The sequence below is a fragment of the Peromyscus leucopus genome, chromosome 7, assembly GCF_004664715.2.
Source record: "Peromyscus leucopus breed LL Stock chromosome 7, UCI_PerLeu_2.1, whole genome shotgun sequence".
NCBI classification, from domain to species: domain Eukaryota; kingdom Metazoa; phylum Chordata; class Mammalia; order Rodentia; family Cricetidae; genus Peromyscus; species Peromyscus leucopus.
Window position 1 is genome coordinate 93,709,405 of NC_051069.1, and position 15,958 is coordinate 93,725,362.

Below are 15,958 nucleotides of genomic sequence, written 5' to 3' on the forward strand. Positions count from 1 at the left end.
CAGGTAATATTTCAAAGCCTGTCCCAGTACCTCCTGAACTGGGACAGCCCCTCTGATGGACGTAGATAGATACAGGTACCAACCTATGGGATATGAAGAAACCCCAAAGGCTGGCTTCAGGCCACCAAACCAAGAAGCCCAAGTTTAACCTTCTAACCTTGGCCTTCATATTAGTCTGTGGTCCAGTGGGTGTATGACCTTCTTCCAGCCACAAATAAATCTATCTCTTCCTTCTCCTAATGGACATCCAACTCCATGTTATATATGTCACTAAATCCTATTGAGTTCCATGTTTAATAACAATTCCCTTCTCACCACCATCTCTGCCCCACCCTAGTTTATTAAAAATAATGAGGCTTTTCCAAGTCTGGGAATGAAGGATTTATAGGAAGGGCCGAATAGGGTTCCTTAGGTTTACATTATAGGATCATCTTTTGCTGCATCCCAATTTCAGTTCTAAGATATGTTAAAAAGCAGTTTTAAATGTATTTTTGCTAAGATTCTGTGTCTGCTCATCCCAATGTGGTACATACATACTCCTCTGAATATCATGTCACCCATCTAGATGATACACCCAGGCTCAGACATCAGCCATTAGCAGCTGCATGACTAGAGCATGTTGCCTGCCTGGGGAGAACAAGAGAGGTATTTCTGTCTCTAATCACTGCTTTTCTTTATGGGTTTTTACCCGTCCATTCTACCTGATTTCATCCCCTAGTTTCATATCACGCCACCAGTATGTGTTTGCTGTCACATAATACCCTTGAGATTTCAGGATTTTCAGTTGGGTTATGAAGACCTGAGATGGATTGTCAACTTACGTTGACAATCAGGAGGCATGGATTAGGATGCCGTCTGTTGTGAGGAGTACTGTGATACTGTGAACAGAAGTGAGGTAGCTTAGCAGGCATGAGACATTGGTTCAACCTCCAGCATTATTTAAAAAATAATAATAACAACAAAAAACCTATCAACATTTTCCAGTGACTTATTTTTTCAGATAACACATAATCATGGTAATAGCCATATGTCTTAATACTCTCTGGAATTTCCCAAAGGGATGGTTGTTTGGTTTCGGGTTTTGATTTGACAAGGTCTTACTATATAGCCCAGGCAGGCCTAGAATTCATAATCCCAAGTCTTCTAAACACTGAAATTACAAGTGAATGCCATCACACCAAGGTTGGGGGTTCCAAGAGTTTTTAAATGCTTTTCTCAGTAGGAAGAAAAGGGGTGACATCGCATTGGCCATCAGAGCCTTGACTTACCCTTTAAGTCAGTTGTTCAATGCCGTTGCATTATCTCCAAATTTTGTCTGAGAGAAAGGGGCTGAGAATGGTGGATCTCTGAGCTGGACTTAGTTAGCCCAGGGGACTAGCATAGTATAACAAATGTCACCTCTTGTTCTGTAGCCCAGGCTGGCCTTGTTTTGCAACTCTAGTGAATCAACTTGCCTTCCCAAGTGCTGGAGTTACCAGCATCGCCATTACACACAGTCGCTGAGTACCTCTTGTGTGTTCCTCTTAGATGTTTTTCTAGAATTGTCTGCACATATGTTGATCATATTTGTCTGATGAGAGCCTCGTGAGTGGATCCCAGGGTGCTTCCTGTCTCCTGTTCAGAATTCGTGGAGGTTTTAATTATCACTGGCTTGCCTCACATAGCTTAGTTGAGGGAAGCTTCTTCCATTGCCTTCTCTTTCTTTGTGAAGACTGGTTCTCACTTTCAGGATGAAGGCCATCTCAGAAGATAGAGTATGGGGGGGGGAGGGCTCTTTCAGGCCATCTCCATCCATTCGCAGTAAAATGTCTTTCCACTCTTCCTTATCTGCCATACACATTTGGATTGTCCTTTCCCTCCCTTCCACAACTGTTTGGTCACAGAGAACTGAGTGATTCAAGACCACTTCCCTGAATTGTCACAGCTGCATCCTGCCTCCTACCCAGCAGTCTCTCTACCTCTGACCATATTTTAAATGGGAACTATTATACCCCATTAGAGAGGTTTAGAATTAAAAAATATATATAAATATTGTCATATATTTATTGTACATAGTGATAGGTTTTATAAAACATTTTCATTCACTCATCGTGTGTATTTTGACAAAAATCACTGACCAGGCTTCCTCTCTCTCTTCCCTTAATAGTCATCCTTCTTTGCCAAGACAGTCTCACTTCAATTCCTGTGTGTGAGTCTATGTATCTATCTAAAATCTAGGATACACAGGCAAGAGAAAATAATGTGGCTTTCTGAATCTGAGTTATTTTGCTTAACATGATGACCAGAATCCCAGTTCCATCCAATTTTCTGCAGACAATATAATTTCATTCTTCTTCGTGCCTAGAAAGGACTCCATTGTATATGTGTACATATACACCACAATTTCTTTATCCATTCATCTATTGGTGGATTTTAAACGAAATTTGAATGCTCTTTTGGGTGTATAAAAGTATAATAATGAAGCATCGTTTTTGGAGGCATATAGACATAGCTTTAAACACAGATCTTCACCCTGTAGTGCCTATCTGACCTTCAACCCCTTTGGGCATCATGGTTACTAACAAAAAGAAACAACAATTTCTACCTTACAGTTTTGTGCAAGTGAATAATGCCAATAGAGCTGTCTTTACCAGAGAAAAGTTTTAGCAGAAGTTATTCCTCTCTTTTCATGATTATTCAAAGTCAGGATGCCTTAGGGTAGTAAGTTTCCTTTCCGAGATCTTCCTTACCACACACTTTATATTTTCATTTTATCAGTAGATATCCCTCATCAAAAATGAACCGATATTCTGAAAATAGAGCTGAATCCTTCCTAAATGATGCTTAACTCAGTCCTGTGGAGAGGTAAAGAAGAAAAGGGGGGAAGTAGCTCCATGAAAGAAAGCAAAAGAGGTTCTGAATAAATTACAGTTGGTTTATTCTTTTCATTTTGATTGATTACAGGACTACAACCTCAGACAAAGTAATATGTTTCCCCACCAACATTACTCTTTAATTATATCTTTTTTTTTCCTTCCAGAATGCTCCATTTTTAAGCCTAGGGAGCATCTCGGTCACTGGTTGTAATAGATTTTTTCAAATATAACACAACCAAACAATTCTTGTCTCATAATCCCCAAGATCATATGAGAAAAAATGAGCTTTCTTATTGTTAGGGAACCAGGGAGCACATTTTATTATAGTTTGAACAGAAGAAAAGATGATGCAACATGAACATTCCACTCTTTCCCATGACTTCTACTTTGTAACCTCTCCCACCTTAAGCTAAACAGTTTTGAGAGGTCTTGGCTGGATGTATTATTTTGATGGTGATGCTGTTGGAAATCTGAGATGTTTCCTCTTATTTTAACACCATTGGCTTTAAGTATTCATTACTATTGTTTGTTGTTAAGAAGTATTTGATAAAGAGCAATACAACGACTCCATCAAAAAGTTGGCCCTCTCTTTCAGGGCTAGAAAGGTGGCTCAGTGGTTAAGAGCACTACCTTTTGTTCTAGGGGATCTGGATTTAATTCTCAGCACCTACCTGGTAGCTCACAACCATCTGTAACTCCAGTTCTAAGAGATCCATCAACAATACAGAAGCAATAATAGAAAGATCCCTCAACAAAGAAAAGCCCAGGACCAGATAGATTCACAGCCAGATTTTGCCAGCTCTTTAAAGAGGAGCCAGTACCAATATTTCTCAAATGGTTCTATGAAACAGAAAAGCAAAGATGACTACCAACTCATTCTGAAAAGTCAGTATCATCGTGATGCCAAACTGGACATGTTCACAGCAAATCAACTACAGATAACTGCCCGGATGAATATTGCTGTAAAAATTTTCAATAAAATTTTTGCAAAGTACACTCAAGAGCACATTAAAAAGATCACACACCATGACCAAGTTGGTTTCAATCCAGGGTAGCAATGTTGGTTTGACAAGTACAAATCAGTAAGTATGATCAGCAAATGAATAGACTTTAGAGTAGAAATCATATGATCGACTCAATGCCAAAAAGCCTTGACAAACCCAGCATCCTTTCATTATAAAAGTACTGAAGAAACTAGGAATGGAAAGAGTATAATTCAACATACTGAAGGCTATTATAAAACAAACCTATAACCAACATTATAGGAAATGGATAAAAACTGAGACCATTTCGTCTAGAGACAAGGGTGTACACTCTTGTTTAATACAGTGCTCAAAACCTTAGCTAGAGCAATGTGACAAGGGAAACTGAAGGGAAAGGGATACAAATAGGAAGGGAAGAAGTCAGATTTTCCTATGTATAGATGACATGGTTCTGTACTTTGTTAGAGCCCCTAAGTACTCCACCAGAAAACTCTTAGGCCTGATGAACACTTCCAGCAAGACAACAGGATACAAAAGTCAGACACACAGAAATCAATAGTTTTTCTATACTTTATAACAAAGAATCAGAGCTCGGGGTGGATATCATTCACAGCAGGTTAAAAATAAATAAAATAACTAAGAAAAAATCTGACAAAGGAGGTGAAAGAGCTCTCAGAAAGAACTTTAAGAAGACAGTAGAATTTGGAAATACCCCCCCCATGCTAATGTATTGTCCGAATTAATGTTGTTAATGGGAAGAGAGCAGTGAAAGAGATCTAATAAATCTAATGCAATAAAAATCCCTATGACCTTTTTCTTCACAGAAGTAGGAAAAATACTAAACTCCATATGGAAGCACAAAGCATCCCAAATGGTGACCATCCTTAACAGAAAGAATGATGCTCGAGGTACCACAATCACTGGCTTCCAATTACATTACAGAGCCATAGTAGGAAAACAACAGTAACAACATGGTACTGTTGTCAAAACAAGCAGGCAGGCCAGTGGTAGAGAATAGAGGACCCAGAAATAAGCCCACACTGTTGCAGTGACCTAATGTTTGACAAAGTGCTCATAAAACATCCATTACAAAGAAGACAGCCTCTTTAACAGTGGTACTGGAATAACTTAGCTTCCACATGCAGATGAACGAATCGTATCACTAACCCTATATAAAAAATAAATTCCAAATGGATCAAAGACCTTAATGTGAGATGAGACCTGAGGCTTTGAAACTACTAGAGTAAAACATAGAGCAAATATTTCAAGATGTAGCCATAGCCAAGAAGTTTCTGAAAAGGACTCCAATCACACAAGAAGTAAGCCCAGCAACTGGCAAGTCTAGTTACATGAAATTAAAAGGTTTCTGCAGAACAGAGGAAACAATCACCAGAGGGAAGAAACAACCAACAGAATGGGAAGGCAGTCTTTCCCAACAATACCTCAGACAAGGGATTAATATCTATGATACATAAAACTGCAAAAATACAGATGAGACTGTATCATCTGATAAGTAAATGGGCTAATGAATTAACTTGATAGTTCTCAAAAGAAGAAAATCAGGAGCTGGAGAAATAGCTCAGTGGGTCCTTACACTTGAGAGGACCAGAGTTCAGGTCCCAGAATCTATGTAAAAGCCAAATGGGTGTAGCTATGATCCTGGTATATAGAAGGAGATACAGAATCCCTGGAGCCAGCTACTAGGCAGACTAGCCAAACAACAAGCTCTGGATTTAGCAATGCCTCAATATGTAAGGTGCAGAGTGATTAAGAAAGGTATCCAGCATTGACCTTGGGCCTACACACACACACACACACAAGCACATGCACCCACACACATGTACCATACACCATACAGAAAGAAACGAATACAAGTAGCCAATAAGTACTTGAAAAGCTATTCAACATCTTTGACCATCAAGAAAATGCAGATTTAAACTGCTTTGAGATTCCATTTCAATGGCCATCATCAAGAAAACAGCTAACAAATGTGGATGAGGGAGTGTGGAGAGAGGGGCCCTTATTCACCATTGATGGAGAATGTAAACTTGTGTAGCCACTATGGAAATCAGTATAGAGGCCCATCATAAAGCTGAACACAAAACCACCATACGACCAAGCTCTACCACTCTTGGGACGATACCTGAAGGACTCCAATTCCACATCCTGCAGAGGTGTTGAGCCCCATGTTTACAGCTGCACTACTTACAGTAACCAGGTGATAGAGCCAGATGTTCCCCCGACAGATCAATGGATTAAAAAAGTGAGATTTTATTCAGCTGTAAAGAAAAGTGGAATCATAACACTAGCAGGATGCAAGCGGGAAAACAATACATAAAGTGAAATAACCAAACTTAGAAAGATAAATATCATGTTTTCTCTTATAAATGGAACTTATATTTAAAATGTGCGTGTGAGAGAGAGAGGGGAGGGGGGGACTGGAAAAGGGACCATGACAGGAAGAAGAAATCTTAAGGGATGAGGGGAAAGAGGGTAATAGAATAAAAGTGATCAGCAAGGAGAGGGGGCTGTCTGGGGGAGGATGGAAATCAGCCAGGAGGGGCACAAGGCACAGTGCAGAAGAATGATAATTAAGAATAAAATATGATGACACTTATGTACAAAAACCCCATAAAGAAACTCATTGCTTTCTATGCTGACTTAAAGTATAAATTTTTAAAAATTTGAGTTTGGAGTCAGAATAATATCAGGAAGTTGAAAGAGAAAAAGATCATTTGGTGGCCAGATAGATGCTTCCATTCTATAGTTCCCACTTGAAGTGATGAGCTACCCAGTTATGTTCCCCTATGAATGGGAAGAGAGCTTTCCAGGGTTACTCCTGGGAGAAAATTTGTCAAAACCACTCCAATACATATCTCGGCAACAGACCATTCATGAAAATGTGACAGTGGCTTTCTTGGGGAGACAATATTCTCTACACAGAATTTGGCCATAAGGCTCCTTGACTGTCCTTCACTGATGGAGCTGTTCTGCCCATGGGGCACGGGAGCCTTTTCTTAGTGGACTGTGAACTGGAGACAGATACTCTGCCCCTACCCTGGCTGCCTGGAGACATGGATCGATGAGCCTGGGATTTCTGAACCATAATCTCAAGTTCCCCTTGGTCAGGAAGAGACAGAGTCTATAAAAGACAGCAGAAGTGACTTCAGTCAGATTAATAACTAGTTTTTCAGGAAAGCAATTCACTTCCGTCCTTTTCTGATGAGCCAGACATGCCGTGTGCTCTTTATGTTTCTCTATCTGAGGCCATGTCTCTCCTCTCCAGGTTAGTCATGGTTCCTAAACAATTCATCTGACTTAACCCCATCTACTCTTCTGATTTTCCTCTTCCAGGTAGCTATAGATTTCACTGCCTCTAACGGAGACCCCAGGAACAGCTGTTCCCTGCACTATATCCACCCTTACCAGCCCAATGAGTACCTAAAGGCCTTGGTGGCTGTGGGAGAGATTTGCCAAGACTATGACAGGTAAGAGGCTTCAGGTTATCAACTGTGCTCTTATCTCTCAAGTGGGGTCCCATGGCCGTTGGCTGATGCATGGCAGGAAAGAGGCAATCAATTCCAGCAAGTCTTCATCTAGAGGCCCATGAAAAACAGAATAAAACCTTGTGCCAGATACTTGATTCTCTCCACACCTAGAGAAACTGAGTTGGTGCCACACTCGCTTCAGTGAACCGACAAATCCCTCTTTCAGCTTCCTGCTTGGTTTAGATTTGTGAAGTCACTAGATAGCAACCTAACTTTCCTTGTGGACTTAGTGTGAAGCTGTCCTTGCTACTCACACTTGGTGCATGAACCAGCATCACCCCTGACCGGCTGAACTAGAGATGCAGCCTAAGGAGGTTCTCAGATATCTGTGTTTTAGAAGCATGGTTTTATTGGATGCTGCTGTATTCCTTCCCTATACTTTAGGCATCTTATATAATAGGCGTCATTTTTAAAAGAATGAAACTAAAGGGAAGATAGGTCATTCGTATACCATCACACAGACAGAGATGGTATTTGGACCACAACCCTTCTCACTCTACACATTGAGTTCGACATCACTGTTTTCCTGATCTTGGAAACTATTGGTAACATTGGCAGAGATATGTGTCTACCCAGGTGTGCATCTGTGTGGTCAGGAAAGTGTGTGTGTGTGTGTGTCTGTGTGTCTCTGTGTGTGTGTCTGTGTGTGTATGCAGAGATGATCTTGAGATTCAGTCAGTAGTATTTCTTTCTTCTTGATGATAAATGCTGCCCTTTCCCACCAAGTGTTTCCCTGAGAGAAGTGATCGACATAAACTGCTTTAAGCTGGCTTTGGGCTGTCACTCCAGTGTGACCGGATAAAGGGAAGAAGCACAGACATTTGTTTAAGGCTTTTTGAGATAGAACCAATGTAAACATAAACACACACACCTCAGAGGAACCCTGGTGTGACTGGGAAACAAGGCTAGTTAGTGATGAGCTGTGAACAGCTGACCTTTTAATCCAAGAAACTAAACAATGCAACTCTGTCCTCTGGGGTTAGAGAAATTTCAGCCCATAACATGATTTCTGTTCTTCCTGAGTTCATTATCGGTAACAACCACGCTAAAACAAAACAACAAGACAAAACAAAAAACTGCTCCTGCCACAGGATAGTGAAGGGCACACCCTTGTGAAACCCATAGCATGGGTTATAAGAAAGGCCTAATCAGTCTCCTGTCTGCTGAGGTCTCTGTATTAGGCCTCCAATTTGCCATAGAGACACTTAGAGAGGAGATTAGCAGGTCCTATGAAATCAATGAGCAATAAACATCCCAAAAATTCTTCTCCAATGTCTCTTGTTACACCCCTTAAGCATACCTCAAATGTCATTTTAAATTACCTTGTTGAATTCTTGCTTGTTTACTTGACTATATCTGGAATTAACTAAAACCCAAGCAGCTGGGCACACCTGTGGGGGATTTTTTTTTTTTTCATTAAATCATTTAAAGTGGGAGGACACATTTTTAATCTGGATCTTTTGAGGTAGGAAGATCCACCTTTCATATGACCCACATCTTCTGGTGGAAGCCTATGTAAAGGACACGGGAAGAAGGAAGCTTTTGTTCTTTGTCTGCTTGTGCTCACTGGCAAGTCCATTTCTTCTCTGGCATTAGAGCCAACTTCTTCAGAATTCCAGTGTATACTGAAGACCAGCTGAGACATCAGCAACAAGAACTGAACAACTACCGGATTCTTGGACTTTCCATTGGTAGACAGCCATTGTTGGACTAGCTGGACCACAGCCTGTAAGCCAATTTAATAAATTCCCTTTACACAAAGATAATGAGTTTCAGCTCTGGTTTCTTCAGGCTCCAATCCCCAAGACACAGGAGTAGGTATCATCTGTCTTCCTTCACTCACACAACAAGCATGTTAATTATCCATTGTAATCTTGTGTGTACGCATAAGGGAATAAGAAGGAAGGGAGGGAATGTTTTCAGGACCCCTAATGTTTAGACCTTGAGATGCATATAATAGAAGGTAACTTTCCCAGGGGAGTGCTAGGTAGGCACTGTGCTCAAGCCCAACTTAAGCAACATAATAAGACCCCTCATGTAAAGCAAAAGTTAAATCATTGGATAAAAACTGAATATATATGAAATATATTACAAGAACTATAAACCTGCAGGAAGAAGGCATCCAATAGTCAATTCCAAAGAGTGGAGTGGTCAGTTATTCAGAAACTGAGATGCCGAAACCCAGAGTCTGCCTCATGGTCCTGAATCACGTTCATTTGCTGGTCTAGACACTCATCCATCATCAGGAAGCATTTATTGACTAATCCTTGCAGGGTGTATTCACTTCCTGGTTGCCTCACACTCAGAACGCAGATGCCTTAGTCAGTGTGACTGGACATCTCCTAAAGCTGTTATTCCTTGAGAATGCAAACCAGACAAAAGTTAACAGATACTTTGTACTCCCTCCAAAACAGAGATTTCATATAAACGTAAGATATGTCACCTTAGGTGTCACATGAGGAGTCATTAGAAACAATTCCTTTTAAATTTTAATAGGGTAAGTCTGAAGTCATGCCTAGCTGGACAAGAAAATCAACTTCGGGCAGCCCAGCAGAGCAACATTTTATTTGTGTTTAAAGAAGGCAGCGCTACGTTAAAGTGGGCAAATTCTAAAGAAGAAAAGGAGGTTTGAAAAAACCTCTGCACTCTTTTAAGAGACTCCCTAGGAGAGCTTGGCATGCAAGCGCCTCCCATGGAAGCTGACAAGGTTCGGCAGTTTCTCTTTTGTGTGGGTAGATAGACAGTGGACAGGCAAAGTCAGGAAATTTCAAGTCAGGGCTCTGGAATTAATTTATTCTTGCATCAAAGTCAGGAAGGTTGGTGCTTAGAAAGAAACACTTGCATAAAGCCTGACAGAGGCATCATCCCCTCCTGAAACCACACAGGGGTTTTCAGTTCCTGTGAGCCTTGGGGATTTCTCTCTGCCTCTGACAGCCAAGGGTTTACTCTGTGCCTTATACAGTCATCCCTACTGGATCATTAGCAGGTGACCCACTGAGTAGAACAGTTTGAAAAGGACATCAATCTCTTCTCCAGATGGCCTTGAAGGGAGAATCCCCCAACCACAAGATAGCTGTCCCCAAATCCAGAAGATAATGTTGCTGGCTCATGCTGTCCCTCACCCTCTGCAAGGACAATCCCAGCTCAGATGCCTCAACTGTCCACACAAATTAGTGTGTGCACACACATGCGCAAAAACATACATGGATGCATGCACGTGCATACATATACCCTTGGGCACACACATGTACAAATCCCCTGCTGCAGCACACTTCCAGTAAGCACTGTCAAGGCAAAAACCAGAGAGCTCCCGCCTTAAAAGGAATGAGAAACGGTTTATTCTGGAGACACTTTAAATGACCACAGCCTGAGAACACAGATTTAGGTTATCCCAAGTGACAGTTTCCAATGCGGAAAGAGTCACATGAAGTTTTATAGTTTCACAGAAGAAACAAAGTCATGAACCAAGGCAAGTTTAAAATACATTGGTGGGTACATCAGTGAGGCAATTATAGCAAGATGGGGGAGGCTCTTCTACAGGCCCAAGTGTAGATATTCTGATAGTATTCTTGGCTTTCAGGATGGTGGAAGCTAGTGGGTCTGCTAAAGCCAATAGGTTCCAAGTGTTTTTATCTATTAGTCACAGGATGTTAGTTCCAACTTAGAGGTCTCTGCAGACACAGCTTCTCTTCAAGAGTTTTAATTCACAGCATGCACTCTTACACACCTCTACAGACAATTTTTTCTACCACCAGCCCCAAATAATGACATGGAGACTTACTAATTATGAAACCTCAGCCTTAGCTTAAGCTTGTCCCACTAGCTCTTATAACTTAAATTAACCCATTTTTTTTAAATTAACCTACCTTATTCTATAGGGGTTTTGCCTCTCTTCCATTTTCTGTGTCTGACTCATTCCGTGTCTCAATGGCATCTAGACTTATCTCCTTCTTCCTCTCTCTCTGACTAGAAGTCCTGCCTATACCTTTTGCCTAGCTATTGGCCATTCAGTTCTTTATTAAACTAATTCCAGCAATATATCTTCACACAGTATACAAATATCCCACAACACACCTCAGTGTCGAAGTGGCATGCTTTTCTTGGGGCCAGCATAGCTCTGGGTCTCAGAAAACATGAACTTTCCTCTAATAAAAAGCCTGGTCTGGATCTGTTGGCCATAGGCCTGTGATCTCAGCTACTTTGGGAAATGAGACAAGAAGACTGCAAGTTCAAGACAGCCTGGATAGCTTAGTGATACCTTGTCTCAAAATTTGTGAAATAAAGTAAAAATAGTACTAGAGTTACAGTTTAGTGGTAGGGCACTTGCTTAGCATGCAGGAGACCCTGAGTTCAGTCCCTAATGCCATGAAAGGAGAAGGAAAGAGAAAGGGAAGGCAGCCTGTCTGTGATCGAGAGACCAGAGAGACCAAATGCATTGCTCTGCAAGCACAGACTGCTGGTCTAAAGAAGTGGCCACCTCAGAGTGAACTGGGGACACCAGAAAGCAAGGCAGGAGTGTGCAAAGTCCTGTGTTAGGGGACATGTTAGAACTGAAACCCAATCTGACAGGTGTTTAGACGTGTAGAACACTGGGCTGCTCAGCAGAAGACGGGGGCCCTATCTCAGTACAGCCTTGGCCACACCCCACCTCAGCCCATCAGGACTCTCATCTTTGTCTGCACACCAAAAAAACACCTGGGAAACGTCAAACATACTGTTATGTGGGTCTCACCCCTGCCATAGACTGAGTTCATTGTCCACTGTGCACCTGGAAATCAGGATTTTGATATTGTTGTTCTAGTGGTTATCTAGCGTTGATGTCCACCATGAAGTAAGGAGTATGGCTGGGTCAGTGAAAATGCCAGCATCCCTGCAGCAACTCCTAAATACCACTCCCCTGTGTGCGGAAGCAAAAATGTAAACCAACACGGCAGAATTTTCCCCATGTAGCTCACAGTCTAGTATAACACAGAAGTGTGTCAATAAGTCAGTCAATCAGGTGCTGTGGCTCATACCTGGACGCCTGGCACTAACTAGCAAGGCTGAGGCTAGAGGATCACAGGAGTTCAGGGCCAGCCTGGGATACTTGGAGAAACTATATCTCAAAACAACAAAAACAAACATAGTCCCAGCTCAGCATGGCCCAGAAAACCCATCCTGTGTAAGGATGAAGAGCATGTCAAGGAAGGGAGGGTCCACTCTGCCCTGCTGGAAGAAAGGTGAACAAGGAGAGAATCTTGACAGTGGTGATTGGGCTAATCAGAATTCTGACACATACCCCTTTGTTACTAGAACATAAATGGAGTTCTTATTCTGAATCATTAGGACCAGACCAGCCTCTTGTGGTGAAATGTGGTGATATTTTAATTATGTTGAAATGTGATTTTATTTGTATGTTAACAAATAAAGTTTGCCTGGAGATCAGAGGTCATTAGCAAGCCAGGAACAGAAGTCAGGTGGTGATAGCCCACACCCTTAATCCGATCACATGGCAGTCAGAGTCTCTGTGTGGTCAAGGACACAGCCAAGCGTGGTGACACAAACCTTTAATCCCAGTACCAATCATAGAGACCTGGAGGTCTGTATAGACAGGCAGTGATGAGGAAGTCATGTGGTTGGGTTTAGAGCCAATGAGAAGGCAGAACAGAAAGGCAAAAAAAAAAAGACAAGTCAGACAGGAAGAAACTCAGGGAAAATGATGGTAGTGGCTGGTAAGCTAAAGGCTCTTCACTAGTGCTCTGATCTCTTGGGCTTTTAACTCTGTATTTAGCATTGTGTTTCTTACTTAACAAGACTGTTTAGAAATTCATCTACAGTGAACAGAGTCAACAAGAGCAGTAGAAAGAGTATGATGATGTTCCCTTAAAGGGTCCTGATGACAAATGAGCCTGGGTTCACACCCCAGCTCTGTACCTCTGTTCTCAGGAGAGTTATATCTTTGGCTGCACATTGAAGGCGCATCTAGTTTCCTTCCCAGAGTCCATGCAGTTCTGCCTGTGGTAAATAATCAATGGTGAAGGGTGTTATCTTTAAGACTCAAAATTCAATCTTTAAAAATAAACTGAACACAAAAAGAAACAGGATTATAGTGTCAGATCGCAGGTCATGTTGGACAAATGACCTGTAGGGAGTTTGTCCCTTCATTTGGTTGGTTGGTTTGCTCATTTGCTTCTGAAAGGATTCTGTAAAAATATACAGCCTTCACACATTATTTCATTGAAAACATCTTTCTTCGTTGTAGGTTTAAATAGTGATAAGAATTGGAAGTTCTAGAGAGTTATAAATATGGGCATTTAAAAATAAACTCTCATGTAACTCTTGTAACTGCCTGACAGAATCTAAATGCCATGCAAATTGACTATTGGCCTTTTTTTCTCTTTTCTTTCTTTCTTTCTTTCTTTTTTTTTTTTTTTTTTTTTTTTACAAATATACCTGAACCAGCTCTTCAGTTTCAAATGAGAATTTTGCTTCTTCACCAACTGGGTTTCTGTTTCCCTCCATAGACTTTGGTTCCAGTGTATCATTTTTAAAACCAACACACTTTTGATGTGATGTTTGGGAGGATCAACCAGAGCTTTGTGCATACCAGACACTTCACCTTCTGAATCCCTACTCTAGGACTCAATGTCTCATCATAAACTCAGTTTGAAGTTATTTTGATGGTCATTGTATCATACATGTCTGTAAGGAAAACAAGGATATTGCATGCATGGAATTTTTAAAGTCTAAAAATGATTCATTATGAAGAGATTCAAACTATTCTAAAAATATCTCTGGATTGAATTTTTGTAACAGTTATAATTTGAATATTATTGATCTAAAAATTATTCATATGTTAAGAATTTCAGACTTTAATTATTGTATAAAAGAAGTACAAAGGTTTTAGAAATCAGCTCTCAACAAAACAGTGTGTGTATGGGGGGTCCAGTTTGTTTATATATCTATGGATAAGGGCTACCTATTGCTCAAATGCAGAATCTGGCATCAATTCTAACCCATTTTTTACTTTGTCAGCATAAACACTAAGAAATTTGTTCTTATAAACAAATATGTGAAAGTAGGATTTAACCTACACTATTGCTCAGTTCTTTCAATGATATAACACCCCCCTCAAGTTCTCATAATAGTTTTTAATAGAAAATTATTTAGGGGATGGAGTCTGGAGCGATGGCTCAGCAATTAAGAGCACATACTGCTCTTGCAGAGGACCAAAGTTTGGTTCCCAGAACTCCCATCAGGAGGCTCATGGCACCCATAACTCTAGCTCTAGGAGTTCTCCCTCTTCTGGCCTCCCCAGGCACCTGCACTCACATGCACATGCCCACATACAAACAAACACACTTACAGATTACTAAGAAGAGAATAAATCTTTAAATATTACTCAGATATTTGTGCCATGGTACACATGTGGAGGTTGGAGGACAGATATCAGGTGTTGATTCTCTGCTTCCACTGTGTGTGTCCCAGGGATAGATCAAGCTCCAGTCGTCAGGCTCGATATCAAGCACCTTTACCCACTGAGACATCTTGCCAGCTCCCAAAAACTATTTTAATGACTTAACAACTAACAATAACACATCCTAAATTCTTTCTTTTACACGGTGCTAGAGATTGAACCCCAAGTCATCTACGTGATGGGTAGATCTTCTACAACTTAGCTACACCCACAAGCAATTTTTAAAGTGAAAATTGACAATGACCTGAGTTGCAGAAGATTTGGTTCCTACTGAACTTTGGAGAAAATGTCCTTTACTTGACGTTTGAATGTTGTATATGGTAATTGAATCTTGGTACTCGGTACTTGGTGCTGAATCCTGTAGAATAGTTCCTTTACTTGATAATTCAGTTTTTGTTCTCTGAAGCAATGCAGCATGAAGGCTAAGACTCAGAAGAGGTAAAGAAAAGAGCAATTGTGAAAGGAAAGGTGTGAATACAACCAGGCCTCACCATCACAGATGCTCCCAGATCAAATTCAGCAGAGGATATATGTGGAAATAGAAGAATTGAATGCTGATTTCCCTTTTTAATAAGAAAGCCATGCTCTTTTTTTTTTTTTTTTTTTTTTAGAGCATAGTCATTTCTTTATTTTATATTTTTTCCCTTTTATTTTACAATACCATTCAGTTCTACATATCAGCCAGGGATTCCCTTGTTCTCCCCCCTCCTGCCCCCTCCCCTTCCCCCCAGCCCACCCCCCATTCCCACCTCCTCAAGGGCAAAGCCCCCCCCCCCCCCCCCCCGAGGACTGAGATCGACCCCAGGTGGAGCTCCGGGAGTCTAATTAGTGAGAAAGAGGAGGGTTTATATGAGCGAGAATTGTTGAAACAACCAAGGTTGGATAAAGCACAGGGACAAATAGCCAAACAAATGGAAACACATGAACTATGAACCAAAGGCTGAGGGGCCCCCAACTGAATCAGGCCCTCTGAATAGGTGAGACAGTTGATTGGCTTGATCTGTTTGGGAGGCATCTAGGCAGTGGTACCAGGTCCTGTGCTCATTGCATCAGTTGGCTGTTTGAAACCTGGGGCTTATGCAGGGACGCTTGGCTCAGTCTGGGACAAGGGGACTG

General features: G+C 41.2%; 1 protein-coding gene across 3 annotated transcripts in view; it reads left to right on the forward strand.

Annotated features, from left to right (window-relative positions):
- Nucleotides 1-15,958, forward strand: part of Cpne4 (copine 4) — a 482,832-nt gene that overhangs the window by 444,187 nt on the left and 22,687 nt on the right. For all 3 annotated transcript variants that reach the window (XM_028869893.2, XM_028869897.2, XM_028869896.2), the window contains exon 11: nucleotides 7,193-7,326. In XM_028869893.2, the coding sequence (XP_028725726.1) occupies nucleotides 7,193-7,326 (134 nt within the window). The remainder of the gene's footprint in view (nucleotides 1-7,192; nucleotides 7,327-15,958) is intronic.